The 13,213-nt window shown below is 37.8% G+C and overlaps 2 protein-coding genes across 4 annotated transcripts in view; one reads left to right on the plus strand and one right to left on the minus strand.

Moving 5' to 3' along the window:
* Positions 1-13,213, plus strand: part of CAPN13 (calpain 13) — a 274,099-nt gene that overhangs the window by 252,385 nt on the left and 8,501 nt on the right.
* LCLAT1 (lysocardiolipin acyltransferase 1) overlaps positions 1-13,213 on the minus strand; it is a 195,865-nt gene that overhangs the window by 116,888 nt on the left and 65,764 nt on the right. For all 3 annotated transcript variants that reach the window (XM_029232830.1, XM_029232831.1, XM_029232829.1), the window contains one exon: positions 589-787. In XM_029232830.1, coding sequence (XP_029088663.1) covers positions 589-787 — 199 coding nt within the window. The remainder of the gene's footprint in view (positions 1-588; positions 788-13,213) is intronic.

A 13,213-nucleotide genomic window follows, 5' to 3' on the forward strand; every position in this document is an offset into this window, starting at 1 on the left:
ACATATCCCTACTTATCCACCACTCAGTGAACATGCTGCTTTCCTAACTATGGAAAGTAAACATTTAATATTATAGTATACAACAAGGACAGTGAAAAGCCTTTAAAAAAAAAAAAAGTGATGGATTAGGTAAGTTCAGAAAACACCGGCACCTGGTATAACGCTTGGAACCAATGGTTATTCAATTACTATTTATTAGATAAATGTGAATGAATCAGTTCCTTTCAAGTACCTTATCAGCACAGACCACTTTCTGGTCTAAATTACCACAAGAATGACATGTAATAAAAAGTTACTGAACTATTAATTCATATTCTTCAAATGTTTGGTCCTTCTGGGACCATATCTACTTCCTTGTGAATAGTTTATTCTCTTTCAAGGTAAGATGTTTCCGAAAAAGGATTAAAATAATCTATAATCCCCTAAGGAAAAAAAAAAAAACTGGTGATTGTTTTTGGCTAAGGAGGGAAAAAAGTGGCAAAGGCTTTAATACTTAAGTGGAGTCTAGTAAGTTATTCTGTAGTTTTAGAGTGAGTACATCACATATAAAATAAATGAACAACTTATAATAATTTGTGAATAGCCTACCAAATCCTGGAACACATTTGAGAGTGGCTTTGAGGCAAATTTTCTCTAATCTGAGGTAGCTGTATCTCATCAGACAATTCCACAGGAACATCCAGTCCATTCTTGTCCGATGATTCATGATAATGACACTTCTTTCTCCAGGAACAAATGCATCACCTGTTATAATCACTTTTACACCAAACACGGTCTCCAGCAATGCCTACAGAAAAAGCAATACAGATATTTAACAGTTTAAAGTTATGATTTTCCATAGGTAAATTTTATCATGTCCTATAAATAAATCTGATTTCTAATAAGTCAAAAGCATGTTATTTAAGAAAAAGAAGTTAATCTGGAAGAACATGAAGGCACTGTTTCTACTTTCAGTTCTACTAATTTAAGTTTCTGGCAGTTCCCTAATTTAAAAATGCTAACTTTCATTGAAATCTTCAAGATGGATTATTAAGACAAAAAGAAAAAGTACAAAAGGCATACAAAAAGTTTCCACTGTGTAATTTTTTCAGGTTATACATATATAAGGATTTTTAAATTTTTTAATAAAAAGAATAGTCAAGAAATTTAATACTGAACATAGGACTGAGGGAACAGAGTCAAATTTTTCATTTTATACCTTTCTGTACTAAGATTTTTTTTAAACAAATACACATATCTGTTTTTTAAATATACAAAGAATGTACATTTACTAAAGTGCTGCAGCCCCAGTACCTACAACAGTGCTTGACACATAGAAGGTCAAATATTTTATTTGCCAAATTTGCTTAATTAACTTTTCTGATGGCCAGGCATAAAGTATATATGAAGTATTTAGAAGAAAATAAATTACAGACTGAAGTTCTTGAAAGGACAATAACATATTAATACTGATTTCAATGCCCACTTAAATTTCTGAATAATTTACATGTAACAAATTTACTAGTTAATAAATATTTGACTAATGGAGAGAAAACTGGTCCACAGCACATAAAAGACAAGAAAATCGAAAGTTCTCTAAGCTTTGATCAAAGTATAGCAAAGAAACTGTGGTACAGTTATGCAATGGAATATGATACAACAATGAAAACAAATGAACTGTGGACAGCTACAGCAACATGGACAACATACAAGCATAATGTTGAGAGAAAAAAAACAAACAAGAATATATACATCAAGTGTCCATATATAAATCTTTCTGAAACAGACAGTAACTAAGATAGATATTCTAGGGATAAATATACAGATGGTAAAAATACAAGTGGCAAAATTAAAAAGAAAAGCAAGGAAATAACTAACTTACAAGTCAGGACAGTAGCTACTAGATAGGAAGGTGTTGCGACTGGGAAGCTCGGTGGCTGCTGACAACTTCCTACTTCCTGATTTGGCTGATAGTTACACTTTAAAATTATTTATCGAAGTGCCTTTATGTTTTATTAATTTTTCAGTATATTTAAAAGAAGTATAATACAAAAGAACAATAGGACCTCAACTAGGACCAAGAAAAAAACAAGTTAAAAGGAATATTAGCTTTAAAAACAAGTTAGATATGTTTGTTATTATGTCCACAGTATTACAGAGTCAGGGGGTTAAGATGTACAACATGATCATTTGGACTAAAGTAGCTACAAAATGCCTGCGGTTTTCGTCAAATTTTCAAAAGCATCCATAACCACTCAAATAGTTATAATCCCCCCCCCTCACTCCAAAGTCTGGGAACTTAAGTTCCAATGTAGAAGAGAGTTCAGGATGGAGAGGATCAGGGAGGAGCCCTCTAGACTTGGACCCACAGCAAGAAATAACCATTTTTCCACTTAAAGTGTAAAGGGCTGTCAACTACCAAAGTGAATCACTGAATTAAATGTCTTGGCCCAGATGACATGTCTGAAGTCACCATCCAAGGTTAGTTTAGATCAACCCCACTCTGCATTCCAAATATGATATACTTTTCAGATTTTGCAAAGAACTGAAATGCAAGGAACCCTTCCTTTAACTGGTAGAAAGAGGCAGCTGACTACTAATTGTATGTTGTACTATAGAAAACAGTTAAAAACCTTAAGCCTATAATTCCCAAACAAACACCAACTCTCACCTTACATGTGTAATTTCTAATACATGTTTCCTATGAATCCCAAAACAATCGTTAGCCTTTCGTTATAGTGAATGTCAAAAAAAAAAAATCCTAGACTGTAGAGGAGCATATCATGAAGTATTCTCCTCCCTGCCATCCAGCACTCTATCAGAATGTGCCTGCAAGTTATATATAATCTTCTGGGCAGCCTAGATCTCTAGTTCACATTAATCATTTTTAATACCAGATAAGACATACCCAGTCAACGTTATTTACAGCTCCTGCAAAAGCAGAATAACAAATACACTATAGAAATAAAGTTGTAATGCCTATAAAGAACTCCAGAATTCAAATATTCCAGATCAAAAACTGTTTAAAAAAAAAAGACACTATTCTCATATTCCTCATATTTGTTGTTTGTTTCTAGTACAGAAAATAACAGTTTTAGCAGTAAGAAACAAATCTTATAAAATTTTATAATGTTTTATGTCTTAAACTGAACCAAGAGTGATAATTCTCATGACTTTTACTTAACTGGTCAAAGATCTCGCCTAGAATTAGAAACACGGAAGTTAATTTCTGAGGATCTTTTATATACCACTATTTACTACCTCCAAGTGTGTATGAAAACAAAGATGAATGGGTCCCCTCATGATCACAGACAATCAGTTTTGCCATCATGCCCCATGTTCCTATTTATTACTCCAGTGGATCTTTACTTAGTCTGATGTAAGGAAGATCTATGACGTTCCTCATCTCCAAGTCTGCCTTGGCTTTTCAGACTAAGCTTAAGGCCCGGCTCCTCAAATCCTTAGCTATTTAAAGACATGCAATCCCAAGTCATTCATCAATCCCAAATCATTCATCAAAGACTGAGACCCCCTTTCTTAAGAGGAGCAGTCTAGACGGAAATTATATTCAGTAATCTATGTTTGTTGAACACCTGTTGTGTTCTAGGATGGGAATGGAATCAGCAAGCTGTGGAAGAGACATGTGTCCTAGATGGGGAGTTAGAAAATGACTGCTGGATTCCTACGACATGATTTATGGTGAAAGGGCAGAACTCCAAGTAGTTCTAATAATCTCAGTAATTAGCTAACAAACACTGTTGGAAAGACTCAGAACTTTCAGAAGGAAAAACTGCTCTGGGCACAAGCAAAGTTTGACCTGACAGTATTGATTATGCTGAAGAGAACCATTCAAAAGTTAAATGAACAAGGATATGTACTCCTCATTACAAAAATGTTCCAAGGGAGACTGAATTGCAGAGTAGAAGTACTTTGCAGACTTCAGGAAAGGATTCTCAGACACACAGATAAGTTAGACTAGGTGACCTCAAAGTCTCATCTAAGATTCTAAATGATTTTATTGTGGTACCTCATTTAACAGAAAATGTGCCAGTTAAAAATAGTAAGATAAGAAAAATCTTGCCAATGAAATCATTTTAAGGAACAGGAGAAGCTTACAAAAGAAAAGATCATTTGTGACCATTTCTGTGAAGCAATAATTAGTCTAAATGCATTTACCCTAATTTATTTTTACTGAAAAATTATTTTTAACTGGTTGGGATTGCTTAAAATAAAGTAAACCTATGGGGAGAGAAAGCTAAATTCCTTCTGAATAAAAAAATGATCTGTTGTACTATTTGCTTCAAAATAAAAACTCCATTAGCACCTTATGAAGGTATGAAATAAAAGATATAAAAGACACCCTGACAGTTTTTCCTCCATTTCTTTTAACAGAGGTGTTCACTTTCTCAAAACTAGAACATCAACTTTCTATAACCTCGCTACAAGGGATTCAACTTCTATAAATTTCTAACTGAATGACTCTCTGCTCGATATGCCACTACTGGTGAGTAAGCCAGTGAGTTAAAAAGTTGAGTAACAGAAGTTTTTGCAAATATACACCAATTTAACACTACAGTGGTGGTTGAATCTTGCCTGTATGATAAGCTCTGAAGAGAGGTAATAAGGCAAAAGTCAGGAATAGCTGAAATTACCCTTGAATATCTCATAGGAAAGTACCTACAAGAGACCAGCACACATCAGTAAGAGCAGCTCAGCCTGTTTTTTCTAAATGTTGGACCAGATTTCTCCAAATGACCATCAGATGAAATTATTGGTTTGCATATTGTTTTAAACACAAGAATCATATTCAGCACCGGACCACTCACATTTCAAACATTCAGTCTCATCTCTCCACTCTCCCCATATCCACCCTAGTACACGTAAGTGAAGCTGTAGAAGGTAAATAGATATGTGACATAATTCTGCTGTAACAGTATTGGTACTAGTAGTAACAGTAGTAGGAGCAGCTATGGCTTAATTTGTCCATTTCTTCCAGAGTAATAGATTTTAATTGTGTACATGGCTGTCAGAAACAAAGACTACACTTCCCAGATTCTGTTACAGCTTTTAGCTGTTCTCACCAATGGGGTGAGCAAGAGAGATTATGTACAACTTGTAATTCACTGGTCTAAAGGGAAAGCACTTGCTCTGGACTTCCTTCCTTCCCCACTTCCTGCTGAGTGGGGGAAAGAAGGGGTAGTGAACAGTCTTGACCATATAGAAGAGGATATTATGCCAGGCTGGGTGGAAGGAATCGGAGTCCCCGAGTGACATCAGGGAACAAAGCTAACCTATCAACCTGGACTTGAGGGTGGATAAAGTTCTGCCTTTTTCCAGCCACTATGTTTTGAACTTTCTTTGATAATGTAGTTTAGCCTACCCCCTAAAACTTTTATAGTAGCAAACATTTACTGCTTACTTTGGAAAGGCTATGTTCATTATCTCATCTAGTCATCACAATAACTCTGTGGTAGGCGGTATTAGAACTCCTTTATTTATTTATTTATTTTTAAACAGATGAAGGAAGAGAAGTTTAGAGAAGCTAAGTAGTTTAGACAAGTTCAAATGACTAGAAAGTGGGAAGGCCAACAGTGAAACCAAAAGTCTGTTTCTAATACCTGTACGAATAAGCAGTCTGCTTATATTGGCTTTCCAAAGAAATTAGATTGATTAGACCCTGGAAAGCATAACAATTGCAATGATTTCTACCAATGTGGTAACTCAAGAAAATACTCAAAACTCTTACGGTTTTGGTGGAGAGATTCAGCCAAAAACATGTAATTTATAATCAAAAAGTCAAAGTCATACACTGTGGAAAATTTATCACATTAAAGAAAACGAAGTGTAGCAGCAACATATGACTGTTATTAAAAAAAATAATTTACCTCTAAATGTTTGCTTTAGAATCAGATACACATTGCTGACTCCGGAATGGATCTCAAAAGATCACCTACTCCAATTTCCTTATTGTACAGATGATGAAATAAAAACCTTAAAGTTATGTAGATGACTTGAAAATTTATAACTTTCAAAACAAAATGTCTCTGATTTTATAATGACTATAAATAGAATTATTTAACAGTTTGTAGATGACTTATTAGAAATAGCTCCTTGTGATGGTTAATTTTATGTAACTGAACAATACGCTTATTTCACTTAATATAAATATTTCATGGAGAAATGCTTTATAAATAAATGAGTAATGGTGATTGAAACAATACCACAAAATGAATATTTTACATTAAATCATATGTTTGACGGCTGCAACAAAACACTGGGCTTCATATCTTTAAAGCTGATTTAAAAATCTAACTCTAAAAAGTCACGGCCTGGAAAGTCAACTTCTGTCCTCTAACAAAGGAAGTAGTCTTTCAGTCAAATGAAAGCCAGAAAAGAAACTAGTCAAGTTGTGTAAATCTACAACTAGGAAAGACAGTTTAGGTAGAGAACTATTATCTATCTCCACAAGGACAGAGGTCATATGCTAGGATGGTCGACACTTAAGAGTTAATAAATTAATAATAAATAAATGAGTGTACAGGGATCCTGCTGCTACTTTTTCAATAAACACAAGTTACAACACAAAACACCCTTCTATTAAGAGAAAGAAATTTTGCCTGAAAGATAAGGATATATACTAATAATGTAGGAATTATGCAAATATTCAATGCAAAGTATTTCCTACAGAAAAATAAAAAAAGAGGATGAGGGCCCTAACAGAGTAAGTGGCACCACACTTAACTACCCAGCTGACTTACAGGAGAATATAGTCATTATAATTACAACCTGAGGAATCTCAAGAAAGTAGTGAAACCAATAATGTAAGTTCTAGAACTTTACAGTATTTTAAATCGAAATCCACTGTGTAAACAAAACACAGATTAGAGATGGCAAAATAGAGGGTCACAGTGAACTTGGTGACCTGTGTAACAATCTAAGCAATCTAACATACATATAATTGTGGACACAAAAGGATAAAAGAGAGTAAACGGGGCAGAAAGAAATAATGGCCCCAGATTTCCCAATCTGGACAAAAACAAAGCTACAGATCTAAGACGTCCAATGGAACATGGCAAAATAAAGAAAACTATACCTAAGCATATCATAATCAAACTGCTAAAAAACAAAGAAATCTTTAAAGCAGCCAGAGGAAAATGACACATTACATAAAGGGAAGCAACAACACGTATGATAGCTAACTTTTTATCAAAAACAATGGAGAACTTCAAGAGGAACATAAGACAGGGAACTTCAAAGTGGGGGGTGGGGAGCCCCGCAGGGGGAGTCATCCCAGAAATGCCAGCAACATTAGCCTTCAAAAATAGAGGCAAACTTAACTTTTAATTAAATAAAAACAGAATCCATCTACAGGAGCCCTCACTACAAGAAAAGCTTAAGGAAGTTCTTCAGGCTGACGGGAAATGTCACTAGATAGAAACTGTACCATACAGGAAGAATAAAGAACACTGTGGGACTTCCCTGGTGGCACAGTGGTTAAGAATCCTCCTGCCAATGCAGGGAACATGGGGTCGATCCCTGCTCCAGGAAGATCCCACATGCTGCAGAGCAGCTAAGCCCGTGTGCCACAACTACTGAGCCTGCACTCCATAACTACTGGGCCCACACGTCACAACTACTGAAACCTGTGTGCCTAGAGCCTGTGCTCTGCAACAAGAGAAGCCACCAGAGAGAGAAGCCCACGCACCACAACGCAAGGTAGCCCCAGCTTGCCACAACTAGAGAAAGCCCGCGTGTAGCACTGAAGACCCAACGCAGCCAAAAAACAAAAAACACTGTAAATGGATGACATTTAGATAAAACACTGTTCTACAGAGTTTACTGTGTAAGTAGATGCAATATGACAATAACAGCACAAAGAATGTGAGAATAAATGCACCACACTGTTACAAAGCTCTTACATTTTATATGTAGTAAAATTACTCTAGGTGGACTGTGACACACTAAGGATACATACGTAATCCCTAAAGGCATGATTTTATAACATTTATAAAAATATAAACATATATATATATATAAATTTTTCTTTCAACAAATAGGAGAATACAGCACAATTCTTGATACTAAAGTTTGAGATAGTTTGACCCTGAAACTTCTTTATGTTTGTCCACTCATCCAACGAGTATTTACTAATATGCTCCTTGTTCCAGGTATTTCAGCAACCTATGTCTTTAGTTTCTCTAGAAAAAGAAAAGGCTTTCTATGACTATTTCTTGCCAACTTTCCTCTTCCACTGCAAGCGAATCACCTCACTAATGAAACTGATTTTATTACAAGTTGATGGTTTCTCAGATTCCCGCCCCGCCCCCAAAGTCAGGTATTCCCTGGCTTGAAAAGAACTCCAAACCTTCTTCTTTAGAAACAATCATGAGGTGCCAATGAGTTTCTTACCACCTGGAATGGTTAAGGTGCCAGGTGACTCTGACCAACACTTGAAGGTTTTCTTATCACCTAAAGCTCTAATGGCAGCAGACAAACTGGGTTTAATCTCAACTCTGTTTAAATAATTTGCTTATGCATGTGAACTTGGGCAAATTATTAAATTTCTCAAAATTTCCATTTCCTCTTCTGTAAAATGGGGATAATGGTGGCACCTAAAATGTAGCTGTCTTATTAAAGCACTTAGCATAACATCTGCCACGTAAGTGGTCAATAGCTATGATCATCATTACCCTTCGGTTTTTAGTTTGATTTTTCCTTTTAACAAAACCTCCTAATTCTTCTCCTTATATCTGAATTAAATATGCCATACCTTTCCACAGGTATTTATCTACCAGTAGGTTACAATCCCTTTAGTTTGTGCCTGTACAAAAGTCAGCTTTAAGTACAATAGAGAAAAGAAAATGAGAAGAAGGAGGAGACTACTTTTAGTTTAACAATATCACATTTCATAAAACAGATATGCCTGAATAAAATATTTTTAATTAACCTTGTAACAAGGGAGGAATATAATCTGTAAAATTATTCATCACAGGATTTATTTTTAAAATATGAGAAGGAGAGTGCACTGTAAACAATTTATTAAAATTCAATTTACAGGGAACTTTTGAGAAACGTCTACTCTATCAAGGTAGGTACTCCCCCACCAACCACTGTTTCTGGAAATCTTTCCCTATCAACCTCCACCTGAGGGGTCTATAGCATCAGCATTGATACTTTCCTCTCTACAAACACAACAATGGCAGTCTGCCTGAGCGGAAAAAGACAACTCATTCAAAAGAAACAGGTAGAGAAGACCCTTCGACAAGTGAAGGAAAAGTATTCCCTCCTTCTTCTCCTTTTCAGGTATTATACTCACCACCTCCACCAAGACAGGTCAATAAACCCAGTAAAATTAAGTTCCAGGTGTTGCTCAGGGAAAAGAAGGAACAGAACACTCTCAGGAAATATGACCCATTCAAGGTAAAGGAGGCTGCTTGCACAACGCTTCATTTTTGGAGAAGGCACTGCTCTTAAGCAACAACAAAGGGCTGAAACCAGTTCAGTGCCAGAGAAGGGAGAAGTATAGACTGGAAACCTATAAGGAGTAACCAGCTCTCAGGGTCAGAGGGACATGTGCTCAGAGCAGTATGCACAGACCTCGTAGCAAATATCTAGCTGTTCCAAGAATTTACTACACATTTTGTATGCACTTTTACCTCACACGTTTTCAACCCAGCCCACAGACAGAAAATCACATCATTCCTAAATTCTGTGGTTACTGGGGAGACTTGATCACATCAATGTCACAAGTTTTAAAAAGTCTGTTATCTGAATCTTAATTTTTATCATTTTATAAAATAAATGGAGGAGGTGGAGACAAGAGGGCGAAGTACAAGAACATGAGCGCGCTTCTTCTTACAAAAACACCAAAACCACAACTAACTGCTGAACAATCATCAACCAAAAAAAAACACTCGAACCTACCAAAAAAGATATCCTACATCTAAAGACAAAGAAGCAACAACGAGACAGCAGAACGGGCGGAAACACGATAAAATCAAATCCCATACCTGCTGGGTGGGCAACCCACAAATTGGAAAATAATACCACAGAAGTTCTCTCACAGGAGTGAAAATTCTGAGCCCCACATCAGGCTCCCCAGCCTGTGGGTCTGGCAAAAGGAGAAGGAGCCCCCAGAGAACCCAGCTTTGAAGGCCAGCAGGGTTTGAAAGGAGGGGTTCCACAGGGCTGGGGGAAACAGAAATTCCACCCTTGGAGGGCTCACACAAGGTGTCGTGTGCACCAGGACCCAGGGAAAAAAGCAGTGACCTCATAAGAGCCTGGGCCAGACCTACCTGCTGGTATTAGAGGGTCTCCTGCAAAGGAGGGGACACACTGTGGCTTACCGGGGGTACAAAAACACTGGTGGCGATAGTTCTGGGGAGTACTCATTGACGTGAGCCCTCCTGGAGGCCGCCATTTTATGACCAAGACCTGGCCCTACCAACAGCCTGTAGGCTCCAGTGATGGGACACCTTAAGCCAAACAAACAAGGGGGCGGGGGGGGGGGGGGCGGAGATGCAGCCCCACCCATCAGGAGACAGGCTAGTTAAAGTCTTCCTGAGCACACAGCTGCCAGATAAACACACCCCAACACAGACCTGCCCACCAGAAGGACAAGACACAGCTCCACCCACCAGTGCGCAGGAACCAGTCAATCCCACCCGGAAACCTGCATAAGCCTCTCAGACAGCATCATCCACCAGGGGGCAGGCAGTAGAAGCAAGAAAACTACATCCCTGCAGGCTGCAGAATGGAAACTGCAATCACAGAAAGTTAGACAAAATGGGATGAGAGAGGAATATGTCCCAGATGAAGGAACAAGATAAAATCCCAGAAGAAAAACAAAGTGAAGTAGAGATAGGCAATCTACCTGAAAAGAATTCAGAGCAATGATAGTAAAGATGATCCAAGATCTCAGAAAAAGAATGGAGGCACAGATCTAGACAATGCAAGAAATATTTAACAAAGACCTAGGAGAAATAAAGAATAAACACACAGATGAACAATAACTGAAATAAAAAATACACTACAAAGGGGCTTCCCTGGTGGCGCAGTGGCTGAGGGTCCACTTGCCGATGCAGGGCACACAGATTCGTGCCCCAGTCCGGGAAGATCCCACATGCTGCCGAGTGGCTGGGCCCGTGAGCCATGGCCCCTGAGCCTGTACGTCCGGAGCCTGTGCTCCGCAACGGGAGAGGCCACAACAGTGAGAGGCCTAAGTACAGCAAAAAAAAAAAAAAAAAAAAATGCTGCAAAGAATCAATAGCAGGATAAATGAGGCAGAATAACAGATAAATGAGCTGGAAGACAGAATGGTGGAAATCACTGCCGTGGAACAGAATAAAGAAAAAGGAATAAAAAGAAATGAGGACAGATGAGGACAGTCTAAAAGGCCTCTGGGACTATATTAAATGCACCAACATTCGCATTATAGGGATCCCAGAAGGAGAAGAGAGAGAGAAAGGGCCTGAGAAAATATTTGAATAGATAATAGCTGAAAACTTCCCTAACTTGGGAAAGGAAACAGTCACCCGAGTCCAGGAAGCACAAAGATAAGCCCAAGGAGGAACACACAGTAATCAAACTGACAAAAATTAAAGACAAAAAATATAAAAAGCAACAAGAGGGGCTTCCCTGGTGGCGCAGTGGTTGAGAGTCCGCCTGCCGATGCAGGGGACGCGGGTTCGTGCCCCGGTCCGGGAGGATCCCACATGCCACAGAGCGGCTGGGCCCGTGAGCCATGGCCACTGGGCCTGCGCGTCCGGAGCCTGTGCTCTGCAACGGGAGAGGCCGCAGCAGTGAGAGGCCCGCGTACCACAAAAAAAAAAAAAAAAAAGCAACAAGAGAAAAGCAACAAGTAACATACAAGGGAACCCTGTAAGGTTATCAGCTGATTTTTCAGCAGAAACTCTGCAGGTCAGAAGCAAGTGACATGATATACAATATTTTAAGTGATGAAAGGGAAGAACCTACAACCAAGAATACTCTACCCAACAAGGCTCTCAATCAGATGCAACAGAGAAATCAAAAGCTTTACAGACAAACAAAAGCTAAGAGAATTCAGCAACACCAGACCACCTTTGCAACAAATGCTGAAGGAACTTCTCTAGCTGGAAAAGAAAAAGCCACAACTAGAAACAAGAAGATTACGAGTGGAAAACCTCAACAGTAAAGGCAAACATGAAGTAAAAGTAGGAAATCATCCACACACAAATATGATATCAAACCCAGCAATCATGAGAAGATAACAGTACAAATACAGGCTATTGAAAATGCATTTGAAATGAAAAGACCAGCAAATTAAAACAATGCTTTTTATATACAGAGTGCTATTCAAAACCTCGTGGTAAACACACACCAAAAATCTACAATAGATACGCACACAAAAAAGAAAAAGGAATCCAAACACAACACTAAAATTAGTCATAAAATCCTAAGAGAAGAGAACAAGAGGAAGGGATGAAAAAAGACCTACAAAAACAAAAAACAACATTGCAGTAAGAACATACATATTGATAATTACCTTAAACTTAAATGGATTAAATACCTCAACCAAAAGACTGTCAAAAATTAAATACAAAGAAAAAATATTAAAAGCAACAAGGGAAAAGCAACAAATAACATACAAGGGAATCCCCATAAGGTTATCAGGTGATTTTTCAGCAGAAACTATGCAGGCCAGAAGGGAGTGGCAGGATATGTTTAAAGTGATGAAAGGGAAAAACCTACAAACAAGATTACTCTACCCAGCAAGGATCGCATTCATATTCAACAGAGAAATCAAAAGCTTTACAGACAAGCAAAAGCTAAGAGAATTAATAAGCACCACCAAACCAGCTTTACAACAAATGCTAAAGGAACATCTCTAGGCAAGAAACACAAGAGAAGAAACAGACCTACAAAGACAAACCCAAAACAATAAAGAAAATGGTAACAGGAACATACATATAGATAATTACCTTAAATGTAAATGGGTTAAATGCTTCAACCAAAAGACAAAGGCTGAATGGATACAAAAACAAGACCCATATATTTGCTGTCTACAAGAGACCCACTTCAGATCTAGGGACACATACAGACTGAAAGAGAGGGGATGGAAGAAGGTATTCCATGCAAATGGAAATCAAAAGAAAGCTGGAGTAGCAATACTCATATCAGACAAAAAGACTTTAAAATAAAGACTGTTACAAGAGACAAAGAAGGACACTACATAATGATGAAGGGATCAATC

This window comes from Monodon monoceros, unplaced genomic scaffold (genome assembly GCF_005190385.1).
Source record: "Monodon monoceros isolate NGI ecotype Baffin Bay Population unplaced genomic scaffold, NGI_Narwhal_1 Super_Scaffold_19, whole genome shotgun sequence".
Lineage (NCBI taxonomy): Eukaryota > Metazoa > Chordata > Mammalia > Artiodactyla > Monodontidae > Monodon > Monodon monoceros.